Raw genomic sequence first — 12,828 nt, 5'->3', positions numbered from 1 at the left:
TGTCAGTATTGCTCCTATCCTGAAATTAAAAGCATGGGAGAGATAAATTGTTATAAAAAATGCCCCTTTTGGGATGTACCTTACCAGACACCTGCAGCAACTGGAAAGACCACAAAAGTACCTCACCAAGAGGATCAAAGGGCTCAAACAGATGCCATATGCTGCCCGGTTAAAGAAACTCCAGCTCTACTCAGTGGCATACCGCCTGTTCAGAGGCGATCTGTGCCTGACGTATAAAGCCATGTCCAACCCGGAATTAATGGACATGCTGCACCTCAGAAAATCCAAATCCCTTCGAGCTACGCGCTCGAGAGACTTGAACCTCAGCACTGAAATAAATAGGACATGCTGGAGGGACAGATTCATAACCCAGAGGCTCCCTTCACTCTGGAATAAAATCCCAGTCCAGGTTAGGCAGAGTCCCTCATTGACTCTCTTCAAGAGGAATCTTGATGAGTGGATGGGAGATCATAGGTTTACCCCGGGTATCACTTCTGTGTCACTGTTAGACAGAGGCACAGTATACTAACCTCGAAAAAGGGCATAGCAAAATAAATTTAAAATGGGTGGCGAAAGCCAAACACATTCTGGCTAGGCTTATAAATGCCCTAGGGCAGATAGCCTAGTATGAACCTATGAACCTATGAAATAACATTTTGCTGCTATTTTTATTTTTATTAATATTAATGGTTTATTTATAAAGATTATTGTGCATGATAACCACTTGAACTAATTTTAATAGCACAACAATTAAAACAGCATGTATACTAGGGCCAAGGGCACCCACAGGCAGGTGCAATGGGGTGCCCTTGCACCCCCTGGATTTTGACTTGCTTGCCAAGAGTCTGTCACATTAGCTTTTTAATTAAAAAAAAAATATATATATATATATATATACTGTTTTTGTTTATACAGGTGTTCTTCTTTAAGAACGTTTCAGTCACGCACACACCTGTCACTTCATGCATTGTCGCACAGTCTTGTATTCCTTTCCGCCCGCATGCAAAATTTTAAATACAAGATGATGTTCTGTTGTGTGTGTATGACAGCAAGTAAATGTTTCCTTTTCTTTCATCCTGGGCAGGATTTGTGTAGTTTATTTTGCAGCAGACGATGACCATGCATTGCAGATTTATGCAGGCTATAGAAATTGGTGTTAGGAGATCTGTAAGAAATGTGGAATTCTGTGGGAGAGTGTTGGCAGCAACGACCTACCTAGTGGGCTCCACAATGCTTTTCTTTGTATTTACGTAAGTGACACTGCAGCTGTTCGCTTTAATCACTGAAGTAGTAGTGTAGCTAATGATTGTTTTGACTATTGCATGTATTCACAGCAACAGGAAAGATACAAGAAGATGTGGGTCTGCGTTGCCAGTGCTGGGGAGCGAGCGCCTGTTATGTTGTATTATAGTTAAAAATATGCTGTTTCAGCTTAGAGAAACAAGAATGCTTAAAAGTAAAGAGTGGTTGATGAAACAGATGTTACTTTGGTGTCATTAGAATCTTACCCAGGTTAATGAATTCAAGTTATGTGTCTTAGTTGGAATTGGATCTAGATGTCAAGTCCAAACATGTTACACACGAATTGCTGACAGTTTTTATTATAAAGCATGCATGACAAAATCACCCGTGCCAATTAACATCTTGAGTGAATTGTAGGCCTAATGTTGCTGAATTGTGTTATAACTTCTTGAATGCGGTTGTTTAATGATTTGGTCCTAAAGGTGGGCAGTAGAGACCAAAATAAGTACTGAATTAACTTTACCTGCATCAGGTGAGTTGGCTTTTAAACTGTAAAAAGGAAGCTGATCACATTTGGATGCCTCTGCTTTCAGTTGTTTGACATGTGCAGTTCACTTAGTGGTTAGTGTGCTTGTTAAAATGATCGACCAATTTACTTTTGTTAAGCATTATAATTCTTTTGGTGAAGGAAAAGTATGTCATCCTTTTGATGTTTAATGGTACAACCACAGCAGACCGTGTGGTAGAACTGGACAACGAGCCTAAAACAAACCTTGAAAAAAACAACTTGGCAGTGTCATTTTAATGAATTGTGTATTAGTGAGTTACATTACAGTAGAATATTTTCAACTTTGTTTAAGTAATTTTGTTTAGATTTTCTTTGGCGTTAGAAGTTCCTTTTAAATGTAGCCTGTTTACATGGATTTTCACTACTTATTTAAAAATTTGTGAAGTATAACGTTTGTAGATATTGAATGTATGTGATGTTTGCATTGATTAACACTCTGGTGTAATGCCTTTTTTCTTTCAAAGTCTTGTGGCATTTGTTCCATCCACTTTTTTCTAGCATGATACCAGGTGCATCGAAATTTGGTCTGCCAAGTAATGCTTTCTCCTACAATTCCTTGCTATGAACAAGCACTTGTGTACCAATTTTTTCAGAGTTTTTTTTTCTTTGTGTATTTTGCAGTATTCTGTACTTGTGTATATTTCTTATTTTTGTATCTCTTTTTGAATACACTCACTTTTGGTCTTGTTTTTCAGAGTTTTTTTTTCTTTGTGTATTTTGCAGTATTCTGTACTTGTGTATATTTCTTATTTTTGTATCTCTTTTTGAATACACTCACTTTTGGTCTTGTTTTTCAGAGTTTTTTTTCTTTGTGTATTTTGCAGTATTCTGTACTTGTGTATATTTCTTATTTTTGTATCTCTTTAAATACACTCACTTTTGGTCTTGTTTTTCAGAGTTTTTTTTTCTTTGTGTATTTTGCAGTATTCTGTACTTGTGTATATTTCTTATTTTTGTATCTCTTTGAATACACTCACTTTTGGTCTTGTTTTCAGAGTTTTTTTTTCTTTGTGTATTTTGCAGTATTCTGTACTTGTGTATATTTCTTATTTTTGTATCTCTTTGAATACACTCACTTTTGGTCTTGTTTTTCAGAGTTTTTTTTCTTTGTGTATTTTGCAGTATTCTGTACTTGTGTATATTTCTTATTTTTGTATCTTTTTGAATACACTCACTTTTGGTCTTGTTTTTCATAGTTTTTTATTTGTTGTTAGTATTTTAATTATATGTCTCCTTGTGCAGAAATTGGATCCACAAACATGCTGTTGTCAAGTAAATTCTTATCAGTCACTCATCATGTTTTATGTTTATTTTTCTGCTTGCAGCTGCGTTTAGATAATTGGACAGGATTGATGCCTCTTGCACTTTAACTGTATTATTTGTACTTTTTTGTTTGACTCTGCAGCCACATTCTAGACCATTTACTCTGGCTTCCCAATGCCCTCTCTCAACAACAGTGTATTGTTTTACATAAGGTCATTCTCATGGTTTTGTTTGAAATGGAGTGCTTGTCAGATGTTCACATCTGTAATGTGTATCCAGTTTGCACTTTAATTTTCAAAGTGTAAGTGCTATTTTTCTTAAATGTAGTTGGATATTTTTAATAGTAGTATTGTGTGTATGTGGTGTTTTAGACTTCGTTCCTATCAGCATATGTGATCCAGAAAGAACAGACAGCAGAATAGTCTCCACTGTCTTTTGGGATCATGGCATAATGATGCTTGGTGTAAAAGTGAGCAACACAGACAGTCTTTTTTATGTATTTAGATATTTTATATAAGCAGAGTTAAAAGAAATAAATTGCCTGGCATTTTGTCCTGCAAAAACATAACTTTCTAATAAAAAATAATTGAGTAGGTCTAATATACCATTTGTCCTTGTCTTCTGGTAAAATCTTTTGTTACCTTGATTTATTGACTCTTTCCGGGTTCCTCCCATTTTTTTCTATCACTTTGCGATCCATTGTCTTATTGTTTATTGGCGTTTGTAACTTTTTTAGTATTTTATGCTACTGTTGAGTTCCCATAAGTTGAGACTCTCTCTCCCTTTTATCCCTCCTTCCCTCTGACTAGTTGGCAGAAGTAACCTTGTTTTCTGCCCCTCTCCTTCATTACTTTTCCTTAGCCTGTGTACCTCATTTTCCTTATTCACACTTCCCCTCTGTTTTTTTTTTCTTTTTCATGTTTTTATTTTCTGTTCTTTATTTCCTCTTTTATACCCTTAATTTACCCTCTTCTATCTTCATTCTCCCATTGTTTGTTGACCATGTAGCAGTCTATCTGTAGTTCTTAATTAAGTACCATGTATATTCTTGCAGCCCGAATAAGCCTCTGATTTTTTTGTAGCCAACTAATTGGTGTTGCAGTTTGATAATTCCTTATATTGATGGTTATCCTGTTGTAGCCAACTATAGTATAATTAATACAACCAGGAATCAAAGAACTTTTGCATGGTTCTAAAAATGTGTGCAAGGAGCCCATGATTTGAAAACAGCCCAAAGGTAAACTTACCCTGCCACTGGCCAGATGCATTTTCTTTGAATGTGGGTTTCATTGCTGTTTCAGTGAATGTGGGTTTCAAAGGTAGCGAAGTTTTAATGCTAAGTCTGTTTTCATTGTAAGGCTATTGCTTTGTTTAGATTTAGTAAATGTCTATCAGTGTTTGTGTTATAACATTTGAAATAAAAGTTGTAAATTCAATCCAAACATCTGTAATTGTAGAAGTAAAGCATAAAACAGTATGCACACTGAGAAATTTGAACAGTGTCTATGGCAAATAGGGAGAAATAGCCAAGTAATGGGACACTGGAATGGCTGTGTGGGTGGGGCTGTGTGGGTGGGTGGAGCTGTGTGGGCGGGGCTCTGGGTTTGCACCCCCCTGCAAAAAATCCTGCAGGCTCCCTTGACTAGGGCATGAATTTAATGACAATACATACTTTTTTGAGGGATGTGTATAATATGAGAATGTTGCTTTAAAATTTCAAAAGGATCACATGACCAGCGAAGTTTATTTAAATGTCTCTAGAACTGTTACAACTTGTATCTGATGAAGTTTTAAAGGGTTTAAAATGAAAGTGCTTATATGCTTACTGGATTGTACTGTATTTCTTGGATTAAACCTGTGTTTTACACTTTTACTGGATTGTACTGCACTTCTTGAGCAACACTTGAAGTTTTTATGGCTTGGTTTTGGACTGCTTGACTTCCAGGAGCAAGTATTTCTTAGTTTGTGATTTTGGAACATTTTTAATGCTAGAGACAACTACACTGGTAATCACTAAGTGTAATAATCAGAAAGAATGTCATGTTCACATGTACTATGCACAAAATATTACCAAATGGGACACACCATCCAGTGTATATCCAATGTATACAGTGCATCAGATGAGCAATGAATGAAGATATTATGGGGCATAGTTCTCATCATGCACATGTGTGCCAAGGCACAAATATATAGCACATGGATGTAGCCACACAGCAAATGGAGAACGCACAAGTGGTGCTGTCCTGAGTAGTACACACTGTAGATATGAAGTTATCAGCTACAGTGAAAAAAAAATTGTGAAAGAGCAAAGATGACTGCCACAGTGACACACCTCAGAATATGATCATGGTGTGGGTACATGTAGCATGGATGCTGACAATGGCAGACATCCAAAATGATGCTTAACTGGACTTTTAGGAACACCACCCGCACTGATTATAGCATGTCTCTCACCAATAGCCAGCAAAAGATCATTTAGCAAATGTCTGTAACAAACCATGTTACTATGTTTGCACACCCATGCCTTTCTTGCACCTTGCCACCTTGCTGGTTCAACAAACCATTGCTGAATGTCTGCTATTATCACTTCCAGTCTGGAATACTTCCAATTTGTGCCATCCCCTGTCAGCATAGATCTTCTGGGTATTTTAGAAAGCATGTGCCGTGGACACTACCTGACAAGCCTATTTCATATACAGCATTCACCACCACACGATCCTGCATATGCAAAGCATTCATGTCTTCATGATGAAATCTTTTCATACGGTCATGAGTTTGGAAACCATACACATCAGGTTATGTATCACCCTTGTATCATCTAGTATCATCCTATGAGTCTGTCACCTGCCTGATCAGGCATTCACTGCATAAGCAGACATTCAGCAATGGGCATTTCACACCACCCATGCAGTTCAGAGGGTGCAGGTTTGGCAGCAGTGGGTGGCAGCTTCCAGACATCACTGGATATGTTCCCCAGGCTGGATTTTTCTGCAGTAGTGGTGCTTTAATAGGAACATTCTTGTCACCATCACTATCTTTATCTGGACAACTTGATAAAGAATCTGGGTATGACATAATCAAGTTAGCTACTATGCTGTTGGACCTCAAAATGATGATAACAGCGTCAGACAGGTATCTCTTAACCACTTACAGCAAGAAATCTGGATAAAGCCACAAATAATGGGGGGACAAAGGCCCAAAAATAGGGACACTTTTCATATAGTGCTCTTACAAACTAAGAAAGTTGATAGAATAACACATTTTGCATTAGCATGAATTTTATTAAGGATATGAAGTCTGAAAATCAAACGTCTGCCATTATTTTCTGACTTCAGTCCTCAATGGTTTGTCAGTGATTTGCCAGAAAACTACAATTTCGTGAGAAATAGACCAAAAACATGAGTCAGAAATCTGGATATTCTGTGAAAAATCTGTAAAGGTGAGAGCTGGTTTAGATGTTATGTGTTTCATCAGCATGTCCTGTGTGGCTGGGACTATATCTTGTATAATAGATTAGTCAGTGGACAATGGGCTACTGTCCTGTGCTGATTCATCAGGACAATCCTCATCTAAAGATTCTGCGTCCTTGGGTGCACTATAGGTGCTTGCCATGCATCTGCTCTTGGCAGCCTAATCAACAGTGATGTCAGTGAATGTAAGGCACAAGTAGCATTAGTTTTAGGTAAACAGGATAGAGACAAAACTAACATATGATAGTACTGCAAATCCAACACCCATATGAACAACCGGCCATAAATGTTCCTTACCTAATGCAGCATGTATACCACAAGTCATGTCCAACATCTGTAGATGTCAGAGCAAATCACAATGGCACAGTGATGCACACAGAAATTACACAAAGCATGTACAGTACCTGTGTGGCTAATCACCATATGTACTGTATGTCATACCTCTCAATCTCTCAGTGCAAGAAATCTGGACAAAGCCAGAAAGAAAGGGGGGACAAAGGCCTAAAAATAGGAACAAAATTTAAATATTGCTCCTATAAACTTGGAAAGTTGCTTGAGTAACAGGTTTTGCATTATTATGTATTTTTTGAAGGATATAAAGTCTGAAACTCAAACGTCTGTCATTATTTAATGACTTCAATCTTCAATGATTTGCCAGAAAACCACAAATTTTATCAGGAACAGACCAAATATATGAGGCAAAAATCTGGACATTCTGTGAAAATCTGTACAGTTGAGAGGTATGCTGTATGTGGAGATGTGACCCCAGACAAACAACTGCAGAGGGTATGCAGATCAAATTAGAGTGGTGCCTACATATGGGTTACAGTAGCCACAGATAGTCATCAACTGCTTTTACATCATATAGGATACATGCCTCCTTGGCTGTTAGGGTGTCAGCTACAGTGCCACTACTTATCATTCAGATATCATCCTGTCCACCTACAGTCAACAGTGATGCTTCAATGTCTTATTTACTGGCTTGGGGGCACTGTAGTGAAACTTCAGTCTGCAGATGTGTTCCATGGGCACCTATGAGCCTAGTCCTGTATGTTGATAACCTACCTCCAACAGGTCTACACTGACCAGCCATGCTGACCAAAAACATTCACATGACGAACTATAGCTGACACATGCAATCACCTTGTGCCTTCACCTTTTCACCAAAGAAATTCCAAGCCATATTGCTTCAGCACATCTACTGACATATCATTGTTATTTGTACAGAAGTTGTTTCTAGCATCTTTTTTTCCGCTGTGATTACTATATTTGTAAAATATAGCATATACTATATTTGAACACAACTGACTGGCTCCTCCCTTTTTAATGTCTTAAAAGTATTCATACAATTTCAGCACTGATCTATTGTTTTTGGTTGGATTACTAATATACATCAGTCTGTCTTCAGCTGCAAAGTGGACAGTGATATGCCTAGTCTGACATCAGTAACGATCCAGAAATCAAAGAATAAGGAAGGGAGTGACTTAGACAGTGCATACAAAATTTTAAGATGAATCTTCCATGAATAGGTTACCTGGTGCCCTTTTTTTATCATGGCACACTATGCATGCCTAATAAGGTTTGCCAGCACAGCATGTTGCAGAATTAAGTCAGTGTTGGATGGCACTGGACATTAGCTTGGGTGAACACATGTAATGAGATCAGTTATATTTGCTGCTATTCCACAGATGTAATGTGCACCTGCACATATCATAAGAGCATCATGTTACTTTATTACATAAGTGCTACTATGCCTAGTTCTCTTTGTGCCTCTATGTTTTTTCCAGAAGATATTCCACGGTGTAGCAATCTCATGCATGGCTATGTTTTCTTTTCCATGGATGTCGCACTTTTCTTTTGATGAATCCTTTCTTGTATGGTTTCTTTATGAAATGTGATTTACTAGTAACCTCACATTTCCTCAGATATTCAGTCCCATTTGGCAGACTGTATAGTGTTAACACGTTGTTATTTCTCTAGCACACTACTGCATTCTCACTTCATTAACATCAATATCGTTGAATGCACTATAGTATTAATCATACCTGTAGCACTAGTTGCATGGTCTGCCTTATTGCATTCAAGCTGATAGCACTGAAAAGACAGATGACAAGTATACTGCTTTTGTTCCACTGTAACTTAATTGCAGCTCTGAGTTTACAGTATGCAGTGTCATGATTCAGCACAAGAATAGTGAGAAAATCATTTCAGCTGAACAAGAAATACAAAAATCTGCTTTTCTTTTTTAGCTAAAATCATTTTCTCACACTTATTTTTTTTCTCTAACTCAAAGCTCTAAACAAGTGTGATCCAGCCTGCTGACAATCAAGAATGTCACATTTATTCTGCTGCAGGTGGATGTTAACAAGTCCATTGTATGAATGAGTAGCTCTGTTACTTGAACAATTAAAAAGCATGGACAGTGCTACATACAGAGGTATAGAACCACAGGGATAGCAAGTCCAAAGGTGATGCCTTACATCTGTCAAAAAAAAGCATGATGGTGTGTTAATCAATCCAGCTTCTGCTGCTTAGGATATCTTAAACTCATACATTTATTTTCCCTTAATTTCTTGTTTGAACACCAAAGAATTGACGTGGCAATATGAGTAAGGTGCCTGGGGAGAAAAGTATTTCTGTACTAATTACTTATTAATATTATTACATATTAATTATCTGCCTATAATCCTAATAATAAAAGTAATAAAATAGCAGTAAATGTTTTAGCAAATAAGGACCACTAAATCGAGTCTATGTGCTACTCTTTGATTAGCCATATCAACTGCTCTTATGTTTGTAGGTTCTTACTAAGATTATGGCCAAGGAGATCATCAATTAGCTTATACAGATGACTCAGTGCTGGTGGGAAAACTAACAGTGTTGCCCATTAAGTGGAGTTTCCCCATATAGCAGTCATTCAAGCTAGTTTTAAAGGTTAAAATATAAAAAAGGCAATTCTACTAGACTACAAAGCACAGTAACACCACAAAACTATTAAAAAGTATTTACATCATATTATAGAAAAAAGCTCTTTTATTAAACTTCAGTTAGAGGTTTTATCATATCAGGCTATGAAGAATATATTACCACTGATAATACAAAAGAGCTAATTGAAGTTTAATAAATTAACTTCTTTTTGTATCTCGGAATAAGTGACATTTTTATGGTTTTAAAGGAGCCAGGAAAATACTGTGCTTGATGTGTAAAGGCAGTCTACTTTCTAGCATATAACTCTGTGTCATGTCTTAATCCAGCCCAACATTTGAATGAGATGACTGGGTTATTTAGGCAATATGATGTACTTGCAGAAATTAATGGAGTCTATATCTGGCTCTGACAGTGAGCCATGAAACTAAAAAAATAAAAAAATAAAAAAACTTCTAACCACCAAATTTAACTAATTATAGTCTTGATACAAGAAGAAGTGGAGTTACTATACAATGATAACAAGATCCAATTGTGCACATACCTTACAGCCATTTAACTGAGAAAGTGGGTTAAGTGTATCTCAGATTAAGGTCCACTGAAAACTACTATGTAGTCCATAAACATTTTATAAGGCATGACTATCAGAGCTGGATCTAGCAGTAGGCAACCTAGGCAGAGGGCCCCCGCTGGCTAGGAAGGGCTCACTGGCTGGGATGCTGCCACAACATTAAGATTTTAATAAAAATAAATAAATTTCTTATTTAAGAGCATTCATTCTTCTTTAAGAGAACACATGTATTTTGACCTTTGTGTGCAACCTGCTGTTGCTTCTTCATTTCTGCAGACATGGAATTTAAACATAACAGATGCTCATTCCTGCTATCTTGAGGGACTACATTGGTATGACTGAATGTCACTGCCACCTTGGGATTAAGGTATGACTGAATGTGTGTGTGTGTGTGTGTGTGTGTGTGTGTGTGTGTGTGTGTGTGTGTGTGTGTGTGTGTGTGTGTGTGTAAAACACCCTAGTTAGGGATGGTAAGTTTGTTAATTTGCTCAGGCTTAAACTCTGTACCTTAGTTACAAGAGACAAGAGCCATAATTCTCTACACCAACTACCAGAGCACTCAAAGTGCCTTTTCAAAGAATTGTGACCTTCAGAGCATTTGTAAGGAATTGTGAGCTTCAGTGCATGTTCAAGGAATTGTGAGCTTCAAGGGAAGAGACGTTTGTTGCTGCACATTCTAAGTCTTTTCAATGTGCAGCTGTTTTGTTCAGTAAATGGTCATCACTGTGCTATAAAATTTGAAAGCAGTGTTAGTAGCACAGCAGGTAACATATTTGCTTGTAATGCAAAAGGCTATGGGTTCTACTTCCACACCATGGAGGTGGATTGCTGATGATGTGTTGTACTTTAAGTGGGGTTGCAGCACTCCTGAGTGTGTCCACCTTTGGATGAGATGGCTTGTAATGATGAACCTGTTGTCAGTTTACCATCTCTTCCTTATTGCAATATTACCAGTAACATAGACAATTTATTCTTCAACAGCAGGTTGCACACAAAGCTCATTATTGCTTCATATGTTTTGCTTTATTACATCCTGGAAAAATGTTCAAAACTATAAATTTAAAATACAATCTAACAAGTGGTGCTATATTATACAAGGACTATAATTTAATACAATTGGGAAGGTGAATTAAAGAACACATGCATGTCTGCATTGCCATAAAAATTGTGCAAGGGGCTTTTAGTTTGAAAATAGCCCAAAGGTAAACTTTACCTGCCACTGGCCAGATGTGGATTTCAATGCCATTTCAATGACTGTGAGTTTCAAGGGAAGAGAAGTTTACTGTTAATGGTAATACTGTTTTGATTGTAAGACTATATTGTTCGTTTAGCATATGTCTATCAGTGTTTGTGCTATACAAATTGAAATAAAAGTTTTAAATTAAATCCAAATATCTGTAAACATCGTAGAAGTAAAGAAGAAAATAGTATCCACAGTGACAGGTTTGAACTGTGTTTATGGGAACTGGGGAGAAATCGCCAAGTAATGGGGTACTGCAATGGCTGTAGAGAGGGGCTGGGGGAGTTGCTGCATGTGTAGGGGGGCCTCAATCCATTAACCTACCTAGGAGCCCACTGGACCAAGATCCGGTTCTAATGACTATTAATGTTAAAACAGAGATCACGGTATTAATTACCTTATTTAGTACAGTATTTTGTCTGAAGGTGCTAGATCACCTAAAACAAAAATACCCTGCAAAATTATTGTGTTTAAGTTATATTTCACAATATATTTCATCATCTATGACTTGAGTGATTTCAGTCTAGCACAAAACTATGTGAGCTAATGCAAAGAAAAACAACCTTAGTACCTACAACATATGAACATTTAAGAAGAGATATAAATTAAAATCTTACTATTGCATGTAGCATTAACTGATGTCCATGTCTGGTCACTATTGCATGTAATTGTTGCCTGTCCTTGAAGGCGAAAATTTTTATGGCAAGAAATGGTTACTTCCTGACCTACGTAGAAAATGGTCTCTGAAACTACAGCATTATCTGGGAGCCCAGCTGGCACAGGACATACTTTTGCTGCAAATATAAACAAATAAAGATTAAACAAACTTTAATATTTAAAAATGCAAGTCAGTAACATTGTTTATTTTTGCTACACTGTGATCAAAGTAAAATTAATACTGAAGACATATTACCTATACCATACTATACTATACTATACTGAACTATACTATACTATACTATACTATACTATACAATATAATAGTTTCCTCAATCTGCTGCACTAACTGCAGGGAAAAATGCTACTTTAAATGGATTAGGCCTGAATCACTTGTGCTACTTTATCTGCATACCATCCCTAACAAGTGCATAAATGAAAAAAAATGGCATCTACATCACTGCTAATCAGTCTGATGCCAAGAAAGTTAAAACAAAAATGCAACTTATTTAACTGGCCATTGAATTCATAGGTTCATAGGTTTATACAAGGCTATTGATCACCATGGTCTTTATAAGCCTAACCATAAAACCCAACCCAGTTTTGTCCTTGAGTACATTGGGCACCTATGTAGTGGGGGTATGTTAGTAAGAAGCTAGCTAAGAACTATGTAGGGGGGGGGTTGTTAGTTTGGGATTAGTTAGCTTACAGTTGGCCTCTGTTCATCAGAGACATGGGGTTCAGACCTGGGATGAATTTATGATTTCTCATCCAAGGATCCAAGTTTTGCTTGAGAATGGTCAGCAATGAACTCTGCTTCCTGTGTATGTGGAGTCTGTTCCATGGTGCAGAGATCCTTTGAGCCACATATCGGTTTCTTCATCATGTTTTA

At 37.1% G+C, this 12,828-nt stretch overlaps 1 protein-coding gene across 3 annotated transcripts in view; it reads right to left on the bottom strand.

Moving 5' to 3' along the window:
• SVEP1 (sushi, von Willebrand factor type A, EGF and pentraxin domain containing 1) overlaps positions 1 to 12,828 on the bottom strand; it is a 2,252,988-nt gene that overhangs the window by 336,859 nt on the left and 1,903,301 nt on the right. For 2 of the 3 annotated variants that reach the window (XM_044061036.1, XM_044061037.1), the window contains exon 43: positions 11,897 to 12,073. The exons of the other annotated variant lie outside the window; for it this stretch is intronic. In XM_044061036.1, the coding sequence (XP_043916971.1) occupies positions 11,897 to 12,073 (177 nt within the window). The remainder of the gene's footprint in view (positions 1 to 11,896; positions 12,074 to 12,828) is intronic. 3 annotated transcript variants of the gene reach the window in all.

This window comes from Protopterus annectens, chromosome 2.part0, assembly GCF_019279795.1.
Source record: "Protopterus annectens isolate FY-2018-M chromosome 2.part0, PAN1.0, whole genome shotgun sequence".
Lineage (NCBI taxonomy): Eukaryota > Metazoa > Chordata > Ceratodontiformes > Protopteridae > Protopterus > Protopterus annectens.
Note: the sequence above shows the minus strand (reverse complement) of the source record. Positions and strands in the feature narration are given on the sequence as shown.